The 24,262-nt window shown below is 38.2% G+C and overlaps 2 protein-coding genes across 2 annotated transcripts; both read right to left on the bottom strand.

Annotated features, from left to right (window-relative positions):
• Positions 1-2,794: 2,794 nt before the first annotated feature.
• On the bottom strand, positions 2,795-15,319 carry LOC116266580 (proteasome subunit beta type-3-A). The gene is made up of 7 exons (XM_031647840.2): positions 15,054-15,319; positions 14,012-14,193; positions 13,795-13,902; positions 12,625-12,714; positions 4,113-4,197; positions 3,289-3,383; positions 2,795-3,046 (listed from the first exon to the last, which is right to left on the bottom strand). The coding sequence occupies exons 1-7, from the start codon at positions 15,057-15,059 to the stop codon at positions 2,998-3,000; spliced, it is 615 nt and encodes a 204-aa protein (XP_031503700.1). The 5' UTR covers positions 15,060-15,319; the 3' UTR covers positions 2,795-2,997.
• Positions 15,320-17,217: 1,898 nt separating this feature from the next.
• Positions 17,218-21,856, bottom strand: LOC116267235 (WAT1-related protein At1g68170-like). Its single transcript, XM_031648857.1, has 7 exons — positions 21,474-21,856; positions 21,265-21,327; positions 20,926-21,042; positions 19,663-19,906; positions 19,415-19,573; positions 17,873-18,024; positions 17,218-17,765 (listed from the first exon to the last, which is right to left on the bottom strand). Exons 1-7 carry the CDS (start codon positions 21,674-21,676, stop codon positions 17,558-17,560), a joined length of 1,146 nt encoding a protein of 381 aa, XP_031504717.1. The 5' UTR covers positions 21,677-21,856; the 3' UTR covers positions 17,218-17,557.
• Between the last annotated feature and the right edge of the window lie 2,406 nt (positions 21,857-24,262).

Here is a 24,262-nt window from a genome sequence, read left to right as displayed (position 1 = left end):
AATGATAAAGAAAATGAGATCACAGAAACCTTCAGTCAGCCAATCCACACCATGGGCAAGAAAAGAAGAAAAGAAACAAACTGATCAACAAAATGAATAAGAAAAATAACTAGAATCTATGAGAAAAAGTAAACAATTAAAATGAAAACGATACTAACTACAAGATTCTTAGTGTAGTCTTCACTCTTTAGTTCTTGCTGCAGACAACAAAATAACAAATAGACGAGAGAGAGAGAGGGAGAGAAAGAGAGAGAGAGAGAGTAACATCACTAACTGCCTGCCGAACGATGCTTGGGCAGTGCTGAAAGCAGCACCTACATACAAGAAAACTGTTCAGAGACCATGGAGGTCAGAAATTAATCCCAGGAAAACATCTTCCATCCGGATTTACAGATGAAAAAAAAAAAACATGAATCTATGAGATAAAGTTGGTAGGTTGAGGTATTCTCTGTAGGTCCTACCATTTCTCTCTGTCCATATTCCCTCCCACATGGTAAACAACCATCTTACCCATAAAAAGAACCATTTCTTGTGGAAGAGCCAACAATAAGGACCCGTATCATTGCTCCTTCGTGGACTTGAAATGAGGGGGAGTTCTAGTATTCTGAACCATTGAACAGGTCCAAAACAGGTGCTCAGCCGTTTCTTCTGACCTGCAGCACAGGATGCACCTGCTTGCTAGTTGAAAGCCTAACGGGTATTTGGTTACTCCGGATTTGAAATTCACAAATCTGATGTGGATTTGACATGCCATGCTTTTGCTGATATGCCAAAAGATCCATGGCAAAATTCAAGGTTTATCCTTAGACCAAACCTAAGATCAACATTTAAGATCTTTATTTTACTTCTTTGCATTGGAAACAGGTCTGCTTTAAGATTGAAGGGAAAGGGTCTAATCTTAAATCCATGGTTTTCAAACCCTAAAGATCTCAAATCTGAGACTATCAAACGCCCGTAAAGGTTTTCAAGTTAGAGAGAATTTGGATATGATCCACAGCAATAAGCCATCTGCGTGTAGGACCGGAGCAAACTTTGGAAACCATTGCAACATCTGTGGATTAAGTGTTCTATAAAGACGTGGAGTTGAGTCGCAGCGACCAAAATCTGAATGTGGAAGTCCAGAGGACTGCACAGGTGACGAAGAGCTCTGAGCCATGATTTCCAGATGAAAAAATTAGAAGGGATCAGCGATCTGGACGTCAATGATAAAGGCCGTTGGGAACATTGTATGTAGATTTAAGAAAAATGGCCCACGGTTGAGTAGGAGATTACCATCCAGAGCCAAATGAGTGAGGATTTCTCTTCAAGCAGGTTGTGTAAGAAGATTACGTAAAAAAAAAGAGAGGAACTTGAAGCACCGACCCAACCAAGGGAGGCAGTCCATACCCTTTCTACGGGTTTGGCAGGTCAGGCCCAGACGTGATCCTCCTCTGCCTAACGATTCTGCCCCTTCGTCCTCCCTCATGCTTCCAAGGTTCGAACCTAAATATCTCTTGATCCAAGGCCACTTTTAACCTTGTTATGAAGTTCAAATACTTCACATTTTTGGCACTCACCCGAATAAGTTCAATGCCATAGTTCAAGATTCATGGTCGGAAATTTCTGGTGTCGATTGGTCGAAGCTACAAAATTAACCTTCCTAAGCCTGGTTCTGATTAAACGCCGGTATCAAATCCCAATGCAGTTCGATTGGATTTTTCACAGGCAAGTACCGCCGATCTGGGAAAAAGGAAAAAAGGAAAAGGCAAAATCATATTTCATGAAGTCAAAATATATGTATCTGTCGGCCATATGCAAATATTAGGCAAAGGCACACCTAAGTTTTGAGGAATAGAAAGGATGCGCTTCAACGTTATCTCTTATATTTCCATGAGTATATATTTGGTTATAGAATTAAAACCAATGGTTTGATAATGCAGGATTAGACAAAAAATATCTCGTGGGGATCAATTCACTTATGATCTTATGATTTAAACTAAACAATTCCACTATGTAGCCACGCTCCACCATTTGGGGATGCTTCAAAAAAGTCCCTTTTTTTTCATTGCCCTGAAACCCAACATAGTGGTATCACTATCTGATATTTCACAAAATCTATTTATTCAATCAATGCCGACCTAGAAGCTTCTATGAAGTCTTTAAGCAGTGTTAACCAAGTGGGAAGAAGGGCATGATAATCCTTGCTATTCTCTTCCTGGAAAATAATGAAACCACAAGTATTACGCTGTCGATGACTACCCTCTATAAATAAAATAAGGAAATTTGGTTTCCAGAATAGGGTTAAACAATCAAGCCTATATCCACTGCACATTTTCTTGACATTGTCATCGCAACCATGGCAAATGTGAGGAACCCACGCCACTTCTGAGTAAAACGTTTGTCAATAATCAGTGCCTTGAGGAGTCTGATTCCAGAACAATAAATTCCTTCATGATCCTCAACGACCACGTTTTGCAAACACGATGCATAGGAAATCTCAGATTGCAAACTCTCAAAGCGTAATGGTCGAAGCGGCACACAACATAAGAGCTCATTCAAGCATGAATGTTTCGGAGAAAATAAAACAAGTGCCTTAGGAAAAAAATTGCTACTTCAGCCGAAGAAAATAACAGCCGTTCACATGGGTGGACTGTGAAGGTGTGGCCAAAAAATACCACGAGAAAAGGAGTGGGAAAAATGGGAACAATTGTTGCAACAAATGAGATCTATTAGACTAATGATTTCTGAGGGCCAAATGATGAAAAGGCAGGAACAAGCAATGTGTGTGTGTGTGTGTGTGAGAGAGAGAGAGAGCTGTCTCATATTGTTCTCAAAAAGAAAATTCTTTAAGTCTGCCACAAATAAGCCTGGCCACTGCATGGGAAGGATGGCAAGCTAAAACAATGTTGCCTAAATCATGCATAGTGAAATGTTCAAATAAGCAGATAATCGAAAAAGAAAGCAGTTGCTCAGTTACCCAGAAACATTACTACATTGAGCACAAACCAATGTTGATGGTTAATCCATCCGCCCCTTCAGGGTTCTCTCCTTGATTTCAGTTGGTGTACTGCAACAACAAATCATGTGGATACATAAGATGGATATGATTGTTGGAAATGCATGACAACAAAATAACACTCGAAATACAAGAACGACATGAGTAAATTCAACAAGTTAAGTGTCACATAATTGGTTGGTCCACGTTGATCTTTGATACAAGCATACTCAGCAAAATTTGAAAACTCAAGTTTTACATTCAATAGTAGATTCATGCGAGTAAACAAGAATAGTGATGGAGGATTTACTTACACAACAAATACGTGTGCACCCCAGCCACTCAGGCAGTCACGATCAATTGATGCTAAAAGAGCTTGAGAAATCGTCTCAAATAATTCATCAGGCCCCTGAAATAATCGAATGCAGATTGTGTCATGGTCTGCAATCAGCGTCTCAAAATTGGATACAAAGACGAAGGATGCATGGCTTGTTGAAGGCAAGCTATACCAATTAATGCATTTTCAGTTGCCAAAACAAAACTGCCTAGCACTTCTTTCATCCAAAATAAATGTAATTTGGACTACATGCAGACAAAAAAGGAAGAGTGCCTAAGATGAAACTGCAAGTCTTTCCAAAATCCAGACCCAGGTTATCAAATCAGAAGTCAGACACAGGTCAGTCAAGACCATAAAAAGACTAATCAGGATTAGTCAGGACTAGCTGCTTCAACTCAGCCAACATCGAATGACTATAAAGTATAAACTATAAACAAATAAATAGATAAATGCATACATTTACGATGAATATACACATATACTTATAGTTCAAGAATCAACTGACCAACTATTGGGTTGACTAATTCACTAGTCTGACCAACTAGATGCTGGTTTGAAACAAAGGTTGGGTCAATGACCAACTTAACCAACTAGCAGTACTAGACTGACTAGTCAGGATTTCAACAACTATGATCCAGAACAGCAAAACAGACCGGAATTTTGTAGTACATTTCAAGTCATCAGAAAGAAACATTTGTCTCATAGAACTTACCCTCTAAACCTAGAAGAATTAATTTCCACTAAAGCATAGTAAATACACAAAGAAGAAAGAAGATGAAATCTTGGAAGTAGGTAACTAACCATGTCAGGCTTGTACATTGATTCACAAGCACCATAAAGAGATTCAGACGATGTACCACCTACAACAAAGTCCTTTGCCAACTCTCTGCATTTTAAATAAAGAATAATTACATCATATAACCAACATAAAGCAATGAAAATGGATGGAACTTTAACTCAAGAGACAGTTCTTCAACAAGGAACAGGGTGCAGTAAGGGCAAAATCACAATCATTATGTCAAAAGTAGTTGGAGTTACTAGAACACGAAGAGAAAATTATGTTCAAACCATAAACTCATGAAAGTCACACAACAATTAGCAACAAAACAATCACCTGCCAATAATATGGGTGAAGTCCTGGAGTCAGAGTGTTCAATAATTCAGACAAAAATATTAAATATCATAGTACCTCGCCATAGAAAAATATGAGAAACTAACCTTGAATCTCATCATTTTCTTTGACTTCATGTGATTCCTTAATGCCTTGATGGCTGCCAACTTGGCATTTTGGGTTAGCATATTTTTGTAATTTAAAAGAAAGAGAGGGAGAGAGAGAGATTACAATGGGACATTTTTCATCTTCACATGGGAAGTATTACTGAGGCACGTGTACACAACATAAACAAATACACCGTTTTTTTCCAAATTCTTGACACTAAAAGTTGGAAGGATCTAAATGGGCAGTTTGAAGTTTGAACCGCTTGTACTGTTTTTAATCTAGGGAGGACATAAGTATTACCAGTTCCCAGTTTTCCCTGACAAGAACTACAGATGCCGACTTCATCAAAAAGACGTGAACATATACAAGGAGTGAGAGACCCTAAGAGAATCACTGTTGTGTGGAAACTGGAAACCCAGCAGAGCAACGGTAGCAACTGAGAGACGGGGAAAAGAAGGGACAGAAATTGAGAGAGATGGAAGGAGAACAGATAGAAAAAGAGATGAGGAAGAGAGAGATGGCTAAGAAGAGACTTAAACTTTGGGTAAGACCTAAAGAGAAAGAAAAGGAAGAATGACATTTGTTGCCTACCTCAATGGACTGAATGAGCCATTGTTGAAAGGCGTATCGTAATGTGTATCGGTCAGGCTGACCTATACGCTGTATCGTAAATGTAGTGTAGCATATCATAAAATTAATTTTTTAATTCAAAAAAATACAAAAAATAGAAAAAATAGAAAAAATCAGGAAAAATGTATTCCATATAGAAAACACATCTCACATAAAGAATGTTCGTGATTCATCATGATAGAAATCTAGCACCAATATCTGTAACCAGAAAACAGTACTCACGCAGGAAGATAGAGAGAGAGAGAGAGAGAGAGAATGAAAACAAGAAGAAACTGAGGAGAAGAAGCCGTAGCCAAAATGGTTTGCACGGCCTCTATTTATAATCTCATTTCCAGAATTCTAAGAGTCTCCAATCGTAGAATCCTAGGAGATTTCACAAGCTCCAAGGACATTAATTACATCATAGAAACCTAAGAGACTTCACATATTACAAGGATATTAACTACAACATAGAATCCTAGGAGACTTCACATATAACAAGGATATTAACTACAACATAGAAGCCTAGGAGACTCTTCACATGTTACAAGGACATTAAATATCTTAACACATTCTACAAGGAGGTGGAATCCTAAGAGACTCCTCTTCAACGTGCAGGTGAAGGATTTATGTTTTAACACCCTCCCTCAAGTTGTGCATAGTTCTGCATCATGTACAACTTGCCTTTTAGAAACCAGAATCGTTCCTTTGTTAATCCTTTTGTAAATAAGTTTGCAACTTGTTCATCTGTACGAACATAAATAGGCTGAATCTCCTTGTCTTCCACTTTTTGTCTAACAAAGTGTTGATCAATCTCAATGTGCTTTGTTTGACCATGTTGTATGGGATTAAAGGCAATGTTAATAGCGCTTTGATTATCGCACATTAACATTGACATTTTAATCTTTTCTCCAATGTCTTCTAGCAAATGTCTAACCCATGTAACTTCAGCAGTACCTGCAGCCATGCATCTGTATTCAACTTCAGTACTGGATCTTGCTACTGCCTTTTGCTTTCGACAACTCCAAGACACAAGATTACGTCCAATGAAAATACAAAAACCAGAAATGGACTTTCTTTGATCAGGATCTCCAGCCCAATCTGCATCTGTGAATGTCATAAGTTGATGTCCAGTAGTTATATTTTCACTCTTACCATAAACTAAGCCATCTCCTGTTGTCCCTTTAAGATATCTTAATATTCTTTTGACAGCATCCATGTGAGTATCTCTAGGTGCATGCATAAATTGAGATACTTGATTCACAGCATATATAATATCTGGTCTAGTAAATGTAAGATATTGAAGTGCCCCAACAATACTTCGATATTGCATAGGATCTTCATATAACTCCCCATCCTGAGCACTTGGTCTTTGATTTAGAACACTAGGAGTTCCAACAGGCTTACAATCAGACATACCTGACTTTTTCAGCAGATCCAACGTGTATTTCTGTTGTGTCAATGTGAGGCGATTATTGTGCCTATCAATCTCCACTCCAAGAAAGAATCGTAAATCACCAAGCTCTTTCATTTTGAAGTTTTGCATCATCAAAACTTTAGCTTCTTCTATGTGTTTTTCTGAATTGTCTGTGATAACAATATCATCAACATATATAAGAAGTAAAGTAAATATGTTTTCCTTTCGATAAATGAAAAGAGAGTGATCTAGAGGACATCTCCGAAAACCACATTCTTGAATCTTGCAGGAGAAACTGTCAAACCACGAACGTGAGGCCTGTTTAAGTCCACAAATAGATTTTCTTAGTTTGCAAACCCATGCATGAGAGTCTCCTTTCGTGTATCCTGGAGGTTGTTCCATATATACTTCCTCCCTTAAATCACCATGAAGAAAAGCATTCTTCACGTCCACTTGATGTAGTCTCCATCCATATTCAACTGCCAATGATATAATCACGCGAATTGTTCCCATTTTGATCACAGGGCTGATTGTCTCATCATATTCTTCTCCATATTGTTGTGTAAACCCTTTTGCTACTAACCTTGCTTTGTGTCTTTCTATGCTGCCGTCAGGTTTGTATTTAATTTTGTATACCCATTTGAAGCCCACTACGTTCTTTTCGTGTGGCCTCGGAACGATCTCCCATGTTCCACATTCATGCAAGGCATCCATTTCTTCTTTCACTGCCTTTCTCCAATGATGTGATTTTGATGCTTGATCAAATGAAGTAGGTTCTTCCTCCTTACCAACTTTTGCCATGAATAACTGAAAATCAAGTGATAAAGAATCATAGCTAACCCACCTGTGAATGGGATGACGAATGCGTTGGGATCTTCTAAGGTGGGGCATGTTGTCTTCTTCACTGTGAGCATCTTTGTCCCTTAGTCGTCGACTGTAGATAAGACCCGAATGTAGATAAGACCCGAATACCGATGTGCATCGTTGCTCTGTTCTTCATTATTGCTTTCGTGATGACTTGATGACTGTGTTGGATCTTCTTGATTTTCACTTTGAGCCATATCCGACGGTTGTATTGCTCTTTCTGGATCTTCATTTTGAGGCACATCATTTTCTATAACAGGATCTGCATTGAATAACTATGTACTGGTCCAGGGATCATAAGATTCAATGGTCATAAGCATTTCATTTGTATTATCAAAACTATATTCATCAAAAATGACATTTCTTGAAGTTTTGATACGTTTAGTTGTTGGATCATAGCATCGAAAACCTTTATATTTATCAGCATATCCAACGAATCTACATTGAATAGTTTTGTCTTGAAACTTGTTCCTCAAAGCAGCATCAACATGAACATAGCATACACAACCAAAAACCTTCAAGTTCTTGTAATCAGGTTGTTTGCCTAAGAGTGTAAAATATGGCGATTTAGACATCAAGAGTGTCATAGGCAAACAATTTATTATGTATACAGCAGTATGGAAGACTTCAGTCTACAAGGAAATGGGCACATTAGTATCATGCTCATGGCGCGTTCAACTATATGTCGATGTTTCCGCTCAACTACACCATTTTGTTGTGGTGTGTAAGGGCAGGAAATTTGTCTAGTTATCTATTTTTCACGTAGAAATTCAATAAAATCAAGCGAGGAATATTCTCCCCCTCCACATTGAAAATGCACCACATTGGATGAAAATTTAGTTTGAATCATGGCATAGAAGTTTCGAAATATGTGGGGTACTTCTGATTTGTGTTTCATGAAGTAAATCCAGGTGAAACATGAGTAAGAGTCAATGAATAAGACATAATATCTTGACCCAGACATGGAATCAATAGGGGCTGGCCCCCATACATCAGAAAAAATAGTTTCAAAAGGTTTGGAAGCCCTTTGATTTATATTATGGAAAGGTAAAACATGACCCTTACAAAGTCCACAACTTGAACATTTTTTGATACTTGAAGTAAGAGGTAAGCTTGATCTTGGAATGAGACTATCTGTGACAAGTTTTTCAATGAAATGTCAACCACAGTGTCCTAGCCGACTATGCCACAAATCAGACTCCAAAAATTGGTTAGGGCCCCTTACTTTTGATTGAAAATGGCAAAAACTTGGCACTGATGACGCATTATGAGAAAGAGAAAATGTCTTCAATCCTATATCAAAAGTGGATGAATCCTTGGGTAGACATTCCTTGAGGACGTACATATTCCCTTGACGCTCCCCTCTAGCGAACATTTTCTTCATTTGGAGGTCTTTGACATAGACAGAAGAAGGTGTGAATTCAACAGAAGAGCTTGTATCATCAATGAGTTTAGAAATGGATATGATGTTCTTTTTTATATTGGGAGCAAGAACAACATTAGACAGTGATAGAGACGAGGATGACAATGGAATATGTGCATTTCCAATATGTGTAATGGGATGAGATTTTCCATCACCTATTATAATGCAACTTCTACCGTAATGAGGGGATAAGTTAGTCAATTTACTTGCATTTCTTGTCACATGGGTAGTTGCACCTGAATCCAAGAACCATTCTCCCTGCTCATTTTGCTTTATAGTCATATTTGAGAATGCGGTCATCAACAGCTGTTGCATATCTTCAGCGGTGGATTTAGAACTTTGTCTTCCTTGTTTATAATCATATCTTACCCATTTGTTTTTATTTTGAGGATTAAACCAACACTGTGCCCTTTCTTGTTGCACTGAAAACAAATTGGTATTTTTCTTGAAGTATCCAAAGGAGACATACCTTGGTTATGTGGTGTTGGTAGAATGCCACGACCACCATGGTTGGAGTTCCCATGGCTCTTACCAAACTTTACATTTATAGCCAACACATTTTGGAAGTTCCCTTGATCAGTCCTTTCAATGACTCTTTTCATATTCATTTCGTGTTGGAGAAGTTTACGTTGTAGTTCGTTGAAGGAAGGCATAACAGGAAGGACCTCAAGAGCTGTAATAAAAGCATGATAATCATGCCCAAGTCCATTCAAGGTTTGCTGCACATTTTCCTTATTAGAAATGTTATTCCTTGAGGCAGCAAGTTGGTCTGCGACGGCCTTAATACGCCCCAAATAATCTATGATAGACGTTGAACCTTTGCTCAAATTCTGAAATTCTTTCTTTAAGTACATAATTCGAGCTTCTGATATTTGGGAAAAGGTATCAGCAAGGGTTTCCCATAATTCTTCTGCAGTACAATCATCAGAAACTGAAAGTAACACTTGTTGAGATAAAGTGGACAAAATATACGCAACCAGACTTTGGTCACGTCTCATCCACATAGCATGTTCAGGATTGCTGTCTTCATGAACAGCAATAACTTCTCCTGCCTCATTTTTTATTTCATGTAAAACGGATATTGGTGGAGCCTTTGTTGAACCATCGATATGTCCAAAGAGGCCTTGACTTCTTATGAAAGGCATGATTTGCCTTTTCCAAATCAGATAATTCTCATGGTTGAGTTTTTCGGTAATAAGGTGAGGAAAAAAACTTGAGGACATGCCAGAATGCGAACGGTTTTCCATGACAGCAGAAAGGAATTGTATATAGGTAGAAGATGAGAGGGAAAGAAGACACGATATAACAAGATGTGTCCTTAGGTAAGCAAGAAGAAAAAGGAACAAGAATTGCGCAAGAGAAAAGTAAATTCAGGATAGAGACAAGATGATAAAAGAGTTCTAACCAGATCAGACCTGTTTGGGCATTTCGTTTGGTAGAGATAACGTAACCTGACGCTCTGATACCATGATAGAAATCTAGCACCAATATCTGTAACCAGAAAACAGTACTCATGCAGGAAGATAGAGATAGAGAGAGAGAGAGAGAGAGAGAAAGAGAGAATGAAAACAAGAAGAAACTGAGGAGAAGAAGCCATAGCCAAAATGGTTTGCACAACCTCTATTTATAATCCCATTTCCAGAATTCTAACAGTCTCCAATCGTAGAATCCTAGGAGATTTCACAAGCTCCAAGGACATTAATTACATCATAGAAACCTAAGAGACTTCACATATTACAAGGATATTAACTACAACATAGAATCCTAGAAGACTTCACATATAACAAGGATATTAACTACAACATAGAATAGACTCTTCACATGTTACAAGGACATTAAATATCTTAACACATTCTACAAGGAGGTGGAATCCTAAGAGACTCCTCTTCAACGTGCTGGTGAAGGATTTATATTTTAACACATCATTCATAAGCTATAATATACTAATAACACATTCAGAAACGAGAATCATAAATTAAGAATAACATACTAAGCATCAATCACAAGTTTAAAATGTTTTAGATTATATCACAAGTCCACACCATATAATTTGTTATTGCCAAGTACCAAATATCATGATTATCATCAATCAATGATAATCATCATCTTCGTATTCATTCTCATTTTCTTTGTTAATTGTTTTAAATTTTAATTTTCAATGCCTTCAAATGGAATGTCTTCACCAACATATGATTGATTTTTTTGGAAAACTAGTAAAACGTCCCCCTCCCAGAGTTCTTAGAGATGTTTAGAAAGTAGAAGGGAGGAGGTATTTTAAAAAGAAGCACAAAAAACAAGGTTTTTCCCGTTTTGTCCGCATATTGCAACATACGGGAGCGTATCAATCGTATCACACGATACACATGCGTATCATGTATCATAGGCATATCGTATAGGTTTTTTCGAACCTATACAATACGTATCTATGCGCTACGTATCGCACGATACGGGCCCGTATCATGAGATACGGATAACACTGGAATGAGCAGTTCATTTCCCCAACTCTCACGGCATAACTTGTCTTTTTAGAAACCCTAGAACACCCATTTCCTTCCTTTGATGTTGATTCAAGTATCGTCCTTTTTTTCTTTTTACATTTGTTTACTTTAAATCCATTATAATTTTCAAATATTACAGTTTATGCCACCGAACCCCAAAAAAATGAACGCATCAAAATTTCATTTTTTTTGTTTTTTTTCAACAAAAACACAAATGTTTCCCTTTTTGCAGCAAATGAATTTCTCACGTTTTTTTTTAAAAATAATGCGTTTTTTGTGATTATAATTTGTATATATATATATATATATATATATATATATATAAAGTTTAATAGACTCATGACAACAATTGGTGTTAGAGTCCTAATGCTATGATCATCAAGCAAAAGTGTATTAATACACTAATAAATAATAATACACAACAGTAACAGCATTGTATAGCATATAAAGTTAAAAAAACAACACAAAACACTAGCAATATACAGCACACATGATATGTCCAGCAAAAAAAAAAGCCTCAATTTTGGGATAGACTCTGTCAACTTTGGCCGAGTCCAAAAATGGGTACGGTCATGGGTGTGTTGACCATATCCAGTATGTTTTGACCGGTCTCCAACCTATGGCCTGAGCCACACCGCAATGGACATAGGTACTATGCCATTTTGGCAGTACCTGTGTGACACAGCATTTAGGGAAGAAAAGAAAAAGCTAGAACACAAAAAATGCAGGTTCCTAACTATTGAATGATGAGATTCATCACACTGATGATGACTTTGATGCAAGCCAAAAGCTGTGAGAATCCATGTGATCTAGTATAACTTACATTAACTGAACTAACTGATAAACTAGCCAGAATAATCTCCAATAAGGATTTGGGAACCACCATTATATAATATGAATTATGAAGTCTATATGTCAACCATCTTAGCATATGTCCACATAGACACATAACTGACTTTTCTATAAAAGGCATCACGAATGCATATCAAACACAACTTTCATTGAGGGCCAAAACAGCTTAACAATGCAACTATATGGTGCTCAAGAGAATTGGACAAACAATTCCAAACAAGTTATCTAACCAATTAGAAAGTCTACTAAACTCAAAGATGCATGTAATGAACTATGTACAATTTAAATATGGCAACCAAATGATACTCACGGAAGAGAAGAGCAAAAAAGAGGGATAAGACGGAATTCTGCTTCAAAAGCATTCATCTGCATTCAAAGTGAAAGGAGTGCACTAGTGATGCAACTTTCATAAAATTTATTAGGATACATACTTGGCACCTATTGAGTCCATGGTGCAGATGAATGGCTTGTCATCATCCCCCAATCCAGCAATCACAGGTTGACAAAAATAGGGACCAAACCTAAAGGCATAAGAGCAAAAGAAATTTGCCATCAAATATGTCATAATAACAAAAATATTGACATGAAAATGAAAAGAACAATATTTCCAAGAAAGGAGAACATAAACAGAAACAAATAGAATAGTTTGAGAATAGGTCAAGGGCACTGCATCCCTTCAAAAACGAATATAATAGGAAACAATAACGTACTGTAAGTGAACAAAAAAGGTGACCGAGAGGAGAATTGTTTTTACGCATAACCTAAAACTTAGATGATAATCTGCTCACTCATATATCAAGTTCTCTCCAGCATCTATTGAAGAAACGAATCATTTGTATAAAAAACCACAATGACTAGAATAAAAACCAATTACAAAATACTGATAAATTAAAGAAAAAATGGGCACAAAGAGGAAAAATTGCTTCATACATCACCTACTCACATATCAAGTTTTCTCCAGCATCTGCTGAAGAAATGAATTATTTAAAATATAATACAAGTTTCTAACCCATGGGAGTTCACCAATCGGGATGGGCTTGCCTAGGTGGCCGTTCAGTGTTAAGGAATGGCATTTTTTATTTGGATCTCAGATCAGATCAGATCCAAATCCAAAAAAACTATGTTAATTGAGTAAAGCATCGTTCATACCAAGGGCATTATTGTATTTTTCCAGGATGTGTAACTTGACCTAAGATAGAGTTCATAGAATTCAGCCTCAAGCCACACATTGTGCGGCTAAATTCTGGAATATGCAACACCACTTGCAGATGTGCTTCTAGAATGGTTTAAGTAAAATAAGTATTGTAAGCTTTCTCAAAACAGAAGGATCCAGTGAACAAGAAAACTGAGAAATTCTAAGAATGAAGGACGTATTTAAGAGAGTTAAAAGTAAAACAAACAAGGACAAACAACCAATCTATTAATCATGAAAAGGTTTTAAGTTTTGAAACAAATCTAAAGACCTTTTTCACATTAAGGTGCAGAAAGCATTTGGAAATCAGACATAGATGGCTTTTAAAATGACATTTAGGAGTGGTTTCTGGCTCACTAAATTATACTTCTAAAATATTTTTACATACAAGTTGGAAACTTTTACATACCTTTTCTCGTATAGCAATGCAGAAACAACACTTGCAAATGTCTCAGGCTTCATGTTCCTTTCCTCTCGCAACTGATAAAGCTTATGACGAAACACAAGTCGCTGATACCTTTAGATTATTGTGAATTTGGTGTCAAAACAAATAATATGCAATGTTATGTACAAAAAATTAGGAAACAAGGAAGGAAACAAACTTAGACAATCCTGGCATTTCTTACAGGGTTTGGGCATCTGTTGCTAGACCAGCTAAACCAATATAAAGTTTATCATGGATCTTTGAGATCCTTTGAAAATCAGTTGCAATAGTCTGAAGCTGCACACCTAGCCGACGATCACTGGCAATAGCAAAACAATTCTTCCCCACCATTGCAACCAATGAGCTTCCATTGTACTCGAATATCTGAAGGAAACCCCATTTCACACATAAACACCAGAATCTATAAAAGACATGACAGGCTCTCATACTCTAAACTCGTGTTGCCTAATCGTTAAATGGCCCTGTTTTAACTGCTATCGCTCGACTAAACTATGCAATAAGTCAGGTGCCTCAGAAAGTTGCAATATGTAACATGATGCAAAACCAAAATTTGTTAAAAAAGATCAAAAACTTCAAAAACTGAAAGGAAGAGGGAAATATTCGAATTACTGAAATAATCATGCTCAAGCAATGACAATAATCTCAATTTCGGGAAACCCCAAAAGGTATTGAAACCGTGCCTTCCCTCAGGCAAATCCCGGGTTCCCTGTATACATCTTTTTCCAGAGACATGTCGTTGCTAGTTCTTAATCATCAAGTACCATGCAAATCAAGAAAGAGTTGCAAAAGAAAAAGTAACTCAAAATGAGTGTGCTGCTGGGAACCCTTGTCGAGAAAAAAAAAAAAGCTTCTGATACAGTAAGAATAGTACCATATACTGTTGATTATTTCATAAAAGTTTGATCCTAAAGACCCAAGAGAGATAGCATCTTGTAGTTTCCTGCTCAATTGGACTCAAGAATTTCTCCCCTTATCGTTATTACATTAAAAACAGAGATGGTGGAGAAATGGAGGAAAAAGGATAACCAAAAAGCTCAATGGAGAAATTGAAAGCGAGAAACTGGGAAGAAATGCAACCCCATCACCAAAGATCGATTCGATTACCAATCGAAACCAAAATATATTATGTTTAGAGAGAGTCAAAATCTGAAGCGTTTGTTGAAAATGTAGAGTAAAGAAAACAACTAATTTCAAGATTAGGCTTTGATGAGGGAGATACTGACCGACATGTCGATTTCGGAGTTCAAATCTGCTAGAAAATACCAACTGCAGGATATTTCAGGAGATAGGAAGGAAGTCCGCGGCCTCCCAGGTTTGGGGTTAGCGCAGCAGCGTTAATCGCACACAGAAACTCTCTCTCCCAGCGTCCAACTTTTCCTGTCGCTGTGAGCAAGTTCTCTCTGGCTGCCGAATGATCTTGATCTCCCCCCCTGCTGCGAGTCTTTTCCCAAAGTTTTCCTCCTGAATCTGCCTGTCGTAGTGAGCAAGTCTCCCTCCGGTTGCCCAATGTTAGCGGGTCGGATTCTGTTCGGACCCCAACCTTTTCTCTCTCCCTCTCTTCGGATCCGAAACTCCTGTTTCTCAGGAAGCGTTGGGTTGGCCAGCTGTAATTCGGATTTTAGAGTGTTAATCTTGAGTTAAATTTTATGACACTAAAAAATATCATAAATGGTTTATTTTGCACTGACAAATCATTGGTCACAATTTTCAGCCATGAAATGCATCATTTGTGATAGTTTTTAACATTAAAAAAAAACTATTTGGTAATTTTTCTGTGTGACAGTATATATGTACCCTAAATTTCAAAATACTTAGTTGCTGAGCCCGATTGAATGGATACTCATTCATAGATTTCTGCATACAAAGGGGCGCTTATATACATATCACAATAAATATTTGTATATTATATTAATGTGAAAATAAAGAAACATTGAGGGGTTAGTGCGGGCAAACTACCCAGGGACTGATCTATATGGAGGGTGGTCTTTATGCTTGAAGGTGCATCGAGTTCGATTCCACCCCTCCATGACATGAGCTCACTTGGCCCACTTCACTTGCAGAGGCTCAGTACTGCCAGACCCATGTATAGGCAGGAGTGGGCAATTGCCCACACAGCCGATAAAATCTCCTTAAGAAATGGTGCTCCTTAAGACACAAGGGTCCTTTTTAATTAATGTTGTGGAACCTAAAATTCATGGCTCCGCCATTGTGAGGATTTGAAATGAATAGGCCTTCACCCTGGGCCTGCAAGTGAAGTGTACATAACCAGCTTGCAATCTTTACACAATCTGACTCTTTTTTAGATTTGATGATGCATGATCTGATTGCATAAGCTGAGGCAATTACCAACCAATTTTGCTCTACCTTAATATGAAGTACAACAAGGTTAAGGTTAAAATGGTTTGTGGCTATATATATATATATATATATATATATATATATATATATATATATATATATATATTTTTATATTTATATTTATATTTAGTGATTGGTAGAGACTATACCAAGAGGTCAGGGACAAAAACCAAACCCATTAAATATGTTATTTAAAGTATTTTTTTGGAAATCTAACCTTACCAATATGATTTTAAGGTTAGGTTGATGTAGAATGAATATTAAGTTGGTCATTTTTTGGTTTTTAATAGTGTTTTTATAATAAGCAAAAATGAATGGCTCTCGTTGCATCAACATTTTGATAATATAAAAATCAACATCTTTCATAATAACAACTTGATTCAAAGCATGGTTTCTATCAAAATAGGTTTTATAAACACATTAGGATGTTTATATGTTCTTTAAAATTATTTTTTTAGCAAAAAATTAATGGGTCTGGTTTCTATCCCTGACCTAAGTTTCTCTCTCTCTCTCTCTCTCTCTCTCTTGATATAATATATATATATATATATATATCCATTTTCAACTATTTTAAAGGGCGCAAGATATAGTACTTGAGGTAAAAGGAAAAGGAGAAAATATTAAAGATTTTCATGTCACTACAAGGAAAGAGGTTTCTAACAATAACCTTTGATAGTCACCCGTAGAAGTAGTGATTACAAAGGCCATTCTATACTGTAATCTTTTCCACTTAATAAGGGGCCTGCACCAAATATCTTATTTTGGGGTAGAAGAAGCAATTGCTAGAAAAATGAGAAAACTTGCTATACCAAGAATCTAATGTTCTCTCTCTCTCTCTCTTACTCAATATCCCTCTCAACATCATATAACATGGATACTGGGTATTGCATTACCAACACTACTTGGCTAATAGAAAAGGTGGTAGTCCTTAAATTATTTGGTCCAATTGATTAATGAATTAAGCAAGTGCATGCACTTCAATAAAATTGACAATTAAAAAAATCACAAACTTCAGAACCAAAAGTTACATAAATTTCTATGGGAAATCCAATGATCTAGGACAAATTTGGCATTTTCATAGGAATAGACAACTAAAAGAACTTGCTTCTTTCACTTTCAGAGCACTATGATGCGTATATAGATTCTCTTTGATTACATTGTCATCTTCCTCCCGACATGAAGAACTCCCCTATACTGAAACGGCCTTAAAGCTTTCACTTGCCCAAATGCTCACATTATGGAAGAATTTGAACAAATAAAAGAATGCTCTAAAGATCTTTCTAGTTTTGCAAAAATGCATCAACACCAGGCCACAGCTGATCACGAGCACAGGTGTTTCCAGAAATCCTCGCCACCACTAACTCTCCAGTTACACTTCACCACTGACACCTGGTTTCTGACCGTCCGACGACAAAGATGAGGAAGATTCCGGGCAGATGCTCGCAGAGGCAGCCGTCGTGGTTGTAGCTTGAGTTACTGAACGACGGCTGGGGAGCTTCGCCATCTCCTGCTTCTCTTTTCCTTTGCCCCACAAAACCACGTACAATCCTATCACGATCAGGGCGCCTCCAAGGACACTATGTACATATAAACGTATGAAACCATAAACCACTGCAATCTTGTTATACTTCGTAGTTCATACAGTAAGATCAAGTAAAGTAGGTTGGGTGGCGCAGCTTTGTACCTTCCAAGGTGAAGGGTCTCGTTTAGGAAGAGGGAGCTAAAGACGACGACGATGATGAGCATCAAGGGGTTGAAGACGGCAACGAACAAGGGCCCTCTCTTTTGAACGCACCAACTGGACACAGTCAGCATCAGTCCCGATACCATCACACCCTACATCCAATATCCCACAACATGCGTTTAGACACCATATATATATATGTATATATATATATATATATATAGTTCAGGCTGTTAGTTTGCTTCCGATCAATGGTAATCTAGGATTAGGATTTTAACTTACACTAAACATAATTTATAGACCCCTTTTAATGAAAAATCGATGTTTACCAATTGAATTGAATGCGATACACTTTGTTCCTCCTTAACCCATAAAACATAACAGAGCAATAGTATCAAGCTGATTTCCCGGGTCATTTTTGCAAATGTCATCAAAGAAAAGCTTTGTAGAAGAAGAAAAAAGGGGGGAAAATGGTTTTCTCATTTCCTCTTCTGAAGGGGGAACCTTGTACATGAGGCTGAACAGGAGCTGAGTTAGAGCCGAGCTGCACTCGGCTTGGGTACCTTAAGATTTGGTTTGACCTTAGCCTAGCCAACTAACCTGAACCAGTTAATAGAAAAACTTAGTTTTTAAGTTAAACAATTACAGAGGGACTTGCAGGACCTCAAGTAGTCAAAAGTTTATAAGGCACATGGAAAACCTACTTGAACTACCTTTCTTTAGTGAAAATGTTGTAAAACATATTATATATATTCTCATCACAACTAGTTTAATAAAGTTCAAATGAGCCGTGCCTGCCTAGCTTTAAATTCGACCAAGTTCACTTCTCAACTCGAACCCAATTGGTTCATTAAACGAGTCGAATTCAACTCAAGTTCAACATGCAAGTTCGAGTCGAGCCTCAAACATATGCTAGCTAAGTTCAAGTTGAGCCCCAAACATATGCTAGCCAAGCACATAACCTGTGGAAATGAGCCCCACAAAACCATTGAACCACTCTTTCCTGCATGGTACTGGCTGGTACTCGATACTTCATCCACTCAATTATTTTGGCTGCTGCATTGGCTGCTTAGGTTTATATATCGGAGCTGGTTACGTGCACATAGGGGTGTGTGTGCACTAAATATTGGTGCATAGGGGTAGGAACGACCAAAATACTCCAATTAAAATAATCATAAAAAAACTTTTTAAAAGGGTGAAACAAATTTCTGAAAAAGTGAAAAAATCTAAAATTTCCACTTCCTTTATACAAAATTTTAAAAATATCTCCATCCTCCTTTGGTGCATATTTCTTGTTCTACACTTTTGTGAATGCAACTCAATCTCTTTATATATGTTCTAGAAAGGTGAACAAGATAATGAGACCTACCAATTAATGGAGTTATGGCATAGAAGGATGAACAAGTAAAATTACAAGTACATGTAACCTACCAAATGACTCAGTTGAATGTAGCTAGAGTAAACATGAACTGGGCAGGCTCTGCAGCATGAAGCCAAGTGCTCTTTTATTATCACATCAACACCAAGAAGAAAGAAGAGTACCGCATATATAACAGTGAGGAGCTTGACGTCCCAGCGGAGCTTCCACGCGGCCGCCTCCTTGTCGCAGATCCCGGCGAAGCACGCAGATTGAACCGCCGCCATGAGGCACAAGAGGGCCGTGCTGGTGTAAGGGTGAGGGTAGTGCTCACTCAGTCTCGCCTGCAAGGTCTGTGTGTGAGAAAAAAAAAAAAGAGAATATATGTAACTGTGGAGGACAGCAGTGAGTTGCTACTTGTGGTAAGCGTCACCTGGAGTATGAGCCAAACTGAATAACATAAAGTGCTGCCTACAGCCAAGAGCGAACCTAGGGCTCGATTACCCGTCGCTTTTGAGCCACCCCGATCGGGATGGTGCAGCAAGTGAGTCTGGACCGACCACGACTGGATGTTGGCTCCCCTGTAGAAGCTCAGCAGCATTGCACCACCAAGCCCAATCAGGGTCCCCACGATCTTGGCCTGTCCTGCCGCCTTCCTTATTGCCAGTCTCTCCATTCTGTTAAGTTTAGCAAAAACTTCACTTCCAGCTAATTCATTGTTGTAGCTAGTTAATTATACAAACCATGCGTGCCAATGTTAAGAAAAAAGGAAAACGATATGTTACTTTGATGCAATAGGTTTATGATTAACAGTTCTCTCTCTCTCTCTCTCTCTCATATATATATATATATAAATATGTGTGTGTGTGTGTGATGCACTATCTTTATGCATATCTTTATGCCACCTAAGTTGGATTATTTAGATTAGAGACCCTTGCTGATCGCCCTTCCTTCCCCGAAACAAGAAGGCCAACACCAAAGTCATATTTTTATTTTTATTTATTTCTTTTGTGTTGCAAATTTTTGAAGTAAATTCAATTACTGAACTGGAGTTACAAAGTTGGTAGTTTTCCTTCTCTAAAACTGAGGCATGCATTGAGACAGGAAAGCATGATTCTCGAACCGAGTATTCAACCATGGTAGTAGAAAGTGAGTATGTAACAGTTTCGTGAATCAGCTTTATTTTTTAAATTACGTTCATGAAACAGTTACTGTTTTATTTGCAGGGTTGTTTGATAAATAAAATATTTTATAAGCCCCAATCTTTTGAAACACATGTATAATGAATCTGCCACAATCTTTTAAAAAAATTCATCTTAGTTACAACCAAACAACCATTAAATAACTCAACTGAGTATTCAACTGTGATATGTTTATTGGCGAAGATCATGCACACTGGACACAAAAAATGTCAGGTAAACTTCACCATACGACAGTCTAGCGTGCATTTTCGGGTGAAAATACTCGGGGTTTAAGGGACCTCAACCTTGGAGTGTAAACTGTTGAAGAGATGGACTATGGCAGATTAAACCAGCTCGCTTAGGCCTCCAATGGAAAACCCCAACAGTGGTTTTTCTGTTATTGCAAAAAAAGAAAAAAAAAAGAAAAAAAAAAAGGAAGATGATCACGCACGCACAATAAGATCACGGATGATTATAGGATGACAAGGGTCGGCCAGATTGACTAATGGGAATACCTGAAGATGATGGCCAAGATGAAGGTGAATGTTGGTTGCAAGTTACTCATTGCAGATACGAATGATGCAGAGGTCATCTTCATGGAGGCTATGTATAGATTCTGTGCCAACGATCCCCTGAATCATAAAAGGAAAGATTAAGAGAATAAAATTGAAAAATGACCAAGGACATCAATATTTTCAAGATCTTGGTCGTCTTTTCCTCTAATTGATTAGGATTTTCACCATTTTGTTTCCATCTTCATTCCAAGTAAGCTTAGTTGCTTTCTAGCTCTCTCGCGCTCTCTTTCTGTGAAATTTTCCTCATTCTTATGTTCTTTTTATTCTACTGAAACGTACCCGAACAATCCACAGCAGAAGGATTCCACCAGCACGAGAGGGGTGAGCCTTTCCCTGTTCCTCCTGCACCAAGAACGTCAGAATCAGAAACCAAACAGTACTGATCAACAGGACAGACGTCGAAACCAAACAGGGACTGAGACATGCAGAAGTAAAAGAAACCACAAAGACACGCAAAAAAGAGAGGGAGAGAGAGATGGGTTGTATACCTCTCCAAGAAGAGAGCCATAGGAGCCAAGAAGGCGGCTCCGACGATGAAACGATAGGTGACGAGAACCCGGAGGCTCATCCCCCGGTCGACGGCGATCTTGTAGAGTATGTTGAGCCCTGCGAACACGATCTGCGCTAAAACCATCGACATCGCCGGCATCGCCGCCTTAAACCTCCCTCGGATTCCCCTCCCCATCTGCATGCACCCGCCCTGCCAGACTTCTTCGATCCCCAAGATCGGTAATCGCCTGGGTGGCCGGAGAATTAAGAAAAGAAAAGCTCCCCACGAGTTTTCAGAGAGAAAGAAAGATGGTAATTGCTTCTTCTAATATGCAACAATTTCATGCAAGATCTAGACGGACAGAGTGGTTGAGCAAGAGTGTAAAGAAGGCAGGAAAATAAAGATCTCCTGGGAGAATTTGTCGTGCGAGGTAGTCCACTTATATAGGCCTTACGAGAGAGGGAAGTGGAAGATGGTTTTCGAGAAAAGCCTCCGCCTGACAATGGCGGTGTAAATCTTAGCATTCGAATGGATTTTGAAAGACATCGGCTTGTATATTTGAATTGGTGATCAACCCGAAGTTGAAGAATGTAGAATATGAGTCTCGACCTCGAAATAAGTTAGAACCCAAATTGAAAAATTGTGTCTTAAATCTATATAAACCTCGACATAAGTTAGAATCTTAAACACATAAGGCTTTGAGGGTTTTAGGCACAATACAATTTGTCAAATAATCATTGGAAGAAGCAATCATCTATGCACTCAAGAACATATATCATACGATTCATTTTAAAGTTGGTAACATTTCGACACTTAAATTGCACTTAGTTAGAAAGAATGTTCTTCAATGCAGAGTTCAACTCGTTTTGATTTCATTGCGAGTAAGCATTATACTTTTATCAAAGCTAGCTCGGGTGCATTTATGTGAGTTCTTGAGAAGGTAAGTTAGTAAATTATGGTGCTACCGTGAGGGGGTTTGCTCACCAATGTATCTCTGAGCGTGATTTACTATGTTGGTGCCAATAACGGGCCACGTCTCTGCCGCATCTCCAGCTTTGCTGCCACGTCTTGGGCGCCGCGTGAGCCGGGCGAGAGATGACGTCCGAGAAAGCCAGCGCCTGAAACGGGGAGGGCCGGATCACTGGCCTCCCACCTCAGCTTTGTCGTGATCCGAACCCATCGGGTCCGGGTCCAAACTGCACAAAATTGGCTTCCCACCTCACCTTCGTCGTGATCCGAACCCATCGGGTCCGGGTCTGAGTCCAAACTTCACAAATTCAGTGGGCTTAGTGGGTATCCAAGTCCACACAACTCGTTTAATTCTCTAGTAAGCAACTCAAAATTCCGATACCTAGATAACCAAAGGTCTTGAGGGGCATAACTCAAATGAGTGAACTTATAGTAGCACCTCTCCACTTCGACTTACTTATGGGGGTAGGATTCTTTTACTTGAAAGTTGAAAGTTGAAGCATGTGGAGATCTCACCACGTGATACAGAAAGAGAAAGAGGAAGAGTCGCTTGAGTGGTGCAATTAATCCTCCCGTTCACCTGAAAATTCTAATCTAGATTTGGATTTAGCTAATCAGTTTCTTGAATCTAAGAAGGCTCGGGATTTCGAATCCAAATCAGGCCTAAATTTTTTAGAACTGAATGTTCCATATTTTGACTAGCATAATATGCAAAACTTTCATCATTTCATGTAACTGGTTAGTTTTTTTAATTTTATTGGATATACGTTAAGTTGGTTTTTGGACTAAAAAGCATACCCAGATCCAAAACCCCCCATGTACATCAAATTTAATTGGATCCTGCTATCATCTTTTCTTCCTTTTGGCAGATCAGTCGTCCGAGCAAATTAATTGTTGTTGGTAGCTGCATATATTTAACACATTAGCGGCATCTATATACCAACTATTTTGGATCTTCGTTTCATATGAATTCGGCTAATTAAGTTTGATTCGTATTGCAATAATGTAGTGGGTAGTATCCGAACCAGTGATGTTTCTAGAAGTGAACATAGAATGAACTAAAAAAGCGATTCTTTCTTCCTCATTTTAATTCTTACACACCGGTCCATCAACTATAAGATCTTGCATGTTTAGCGTTAATCTTGGAACAAAATTGGTAATAGAAAGCCGTGGATTGATGAAAGTGGTGAAGCCCATTGGAACTCCTACTGTGTTATATATTCCAGGTAATTTAAATCCATAGAAAGGCGTACAGTGGCTTCCTATCAAGCATCCACTTAAGTATCTATGTGTCATCTTTTGATCACCACTAGGCTACAAGGCCAGCAGCATCTAATAGAAACCATTAAAGCTATTGAACTAGCTAGAGGCGGTTTACACCCGTCCCGATGCAATGCTTCTCAAAAGAAATCAGCTCCGTAGTTTTGAACACTGCATTGAACAAAAAAGTAATGCAAGAAAGCGAGAAATGTAATATTCAGCACGATGCATGTAGACAGCCATTGCAGCTCACAAGCTCTCTCTCTCTCTCTCTCTCTCTCTCTCTCTCTCTCTCTCTCTCTCTGTGTGTGTGTGTGTGTGTGTGTGTGTGGGCTGTAGAAAGCTCTAAAATGTGCATGAATCATAGGAAATAGCATCCATGCCTGCACATATTACAGTTTCATTGAATTCAATAAGGTCGTTTTTTATACAACAAGCTATATATACCTGTTGTATAACAAAATGCGCGACCTTTTTGTAGTTTTTCTTAAAGCTAGACACCAAAGTTTTGCAAGCTAATGAGGATCATAACTACAAAAACTTATGCTATATTTTACT

Source organism: Nymphaea colorata, chromosome 13, assembly GCF_008831285.2.
Source record: "Nymphaea colorata isolate Beijing-Zhang1983 chromosome 13, ASM883128v2, whole genome shotgun sequence".
NCBI classification, from domain to species: Eukaryota; Viridiplantae; Streptophyta; class Magnoliopsida; order Nymphaeales; family Nymphaeaceae; genus Nymphaea; species Nymphaea colorata.
This window is presented reverse-complemented; position numbering and strand designations above follow the sequence as displayed.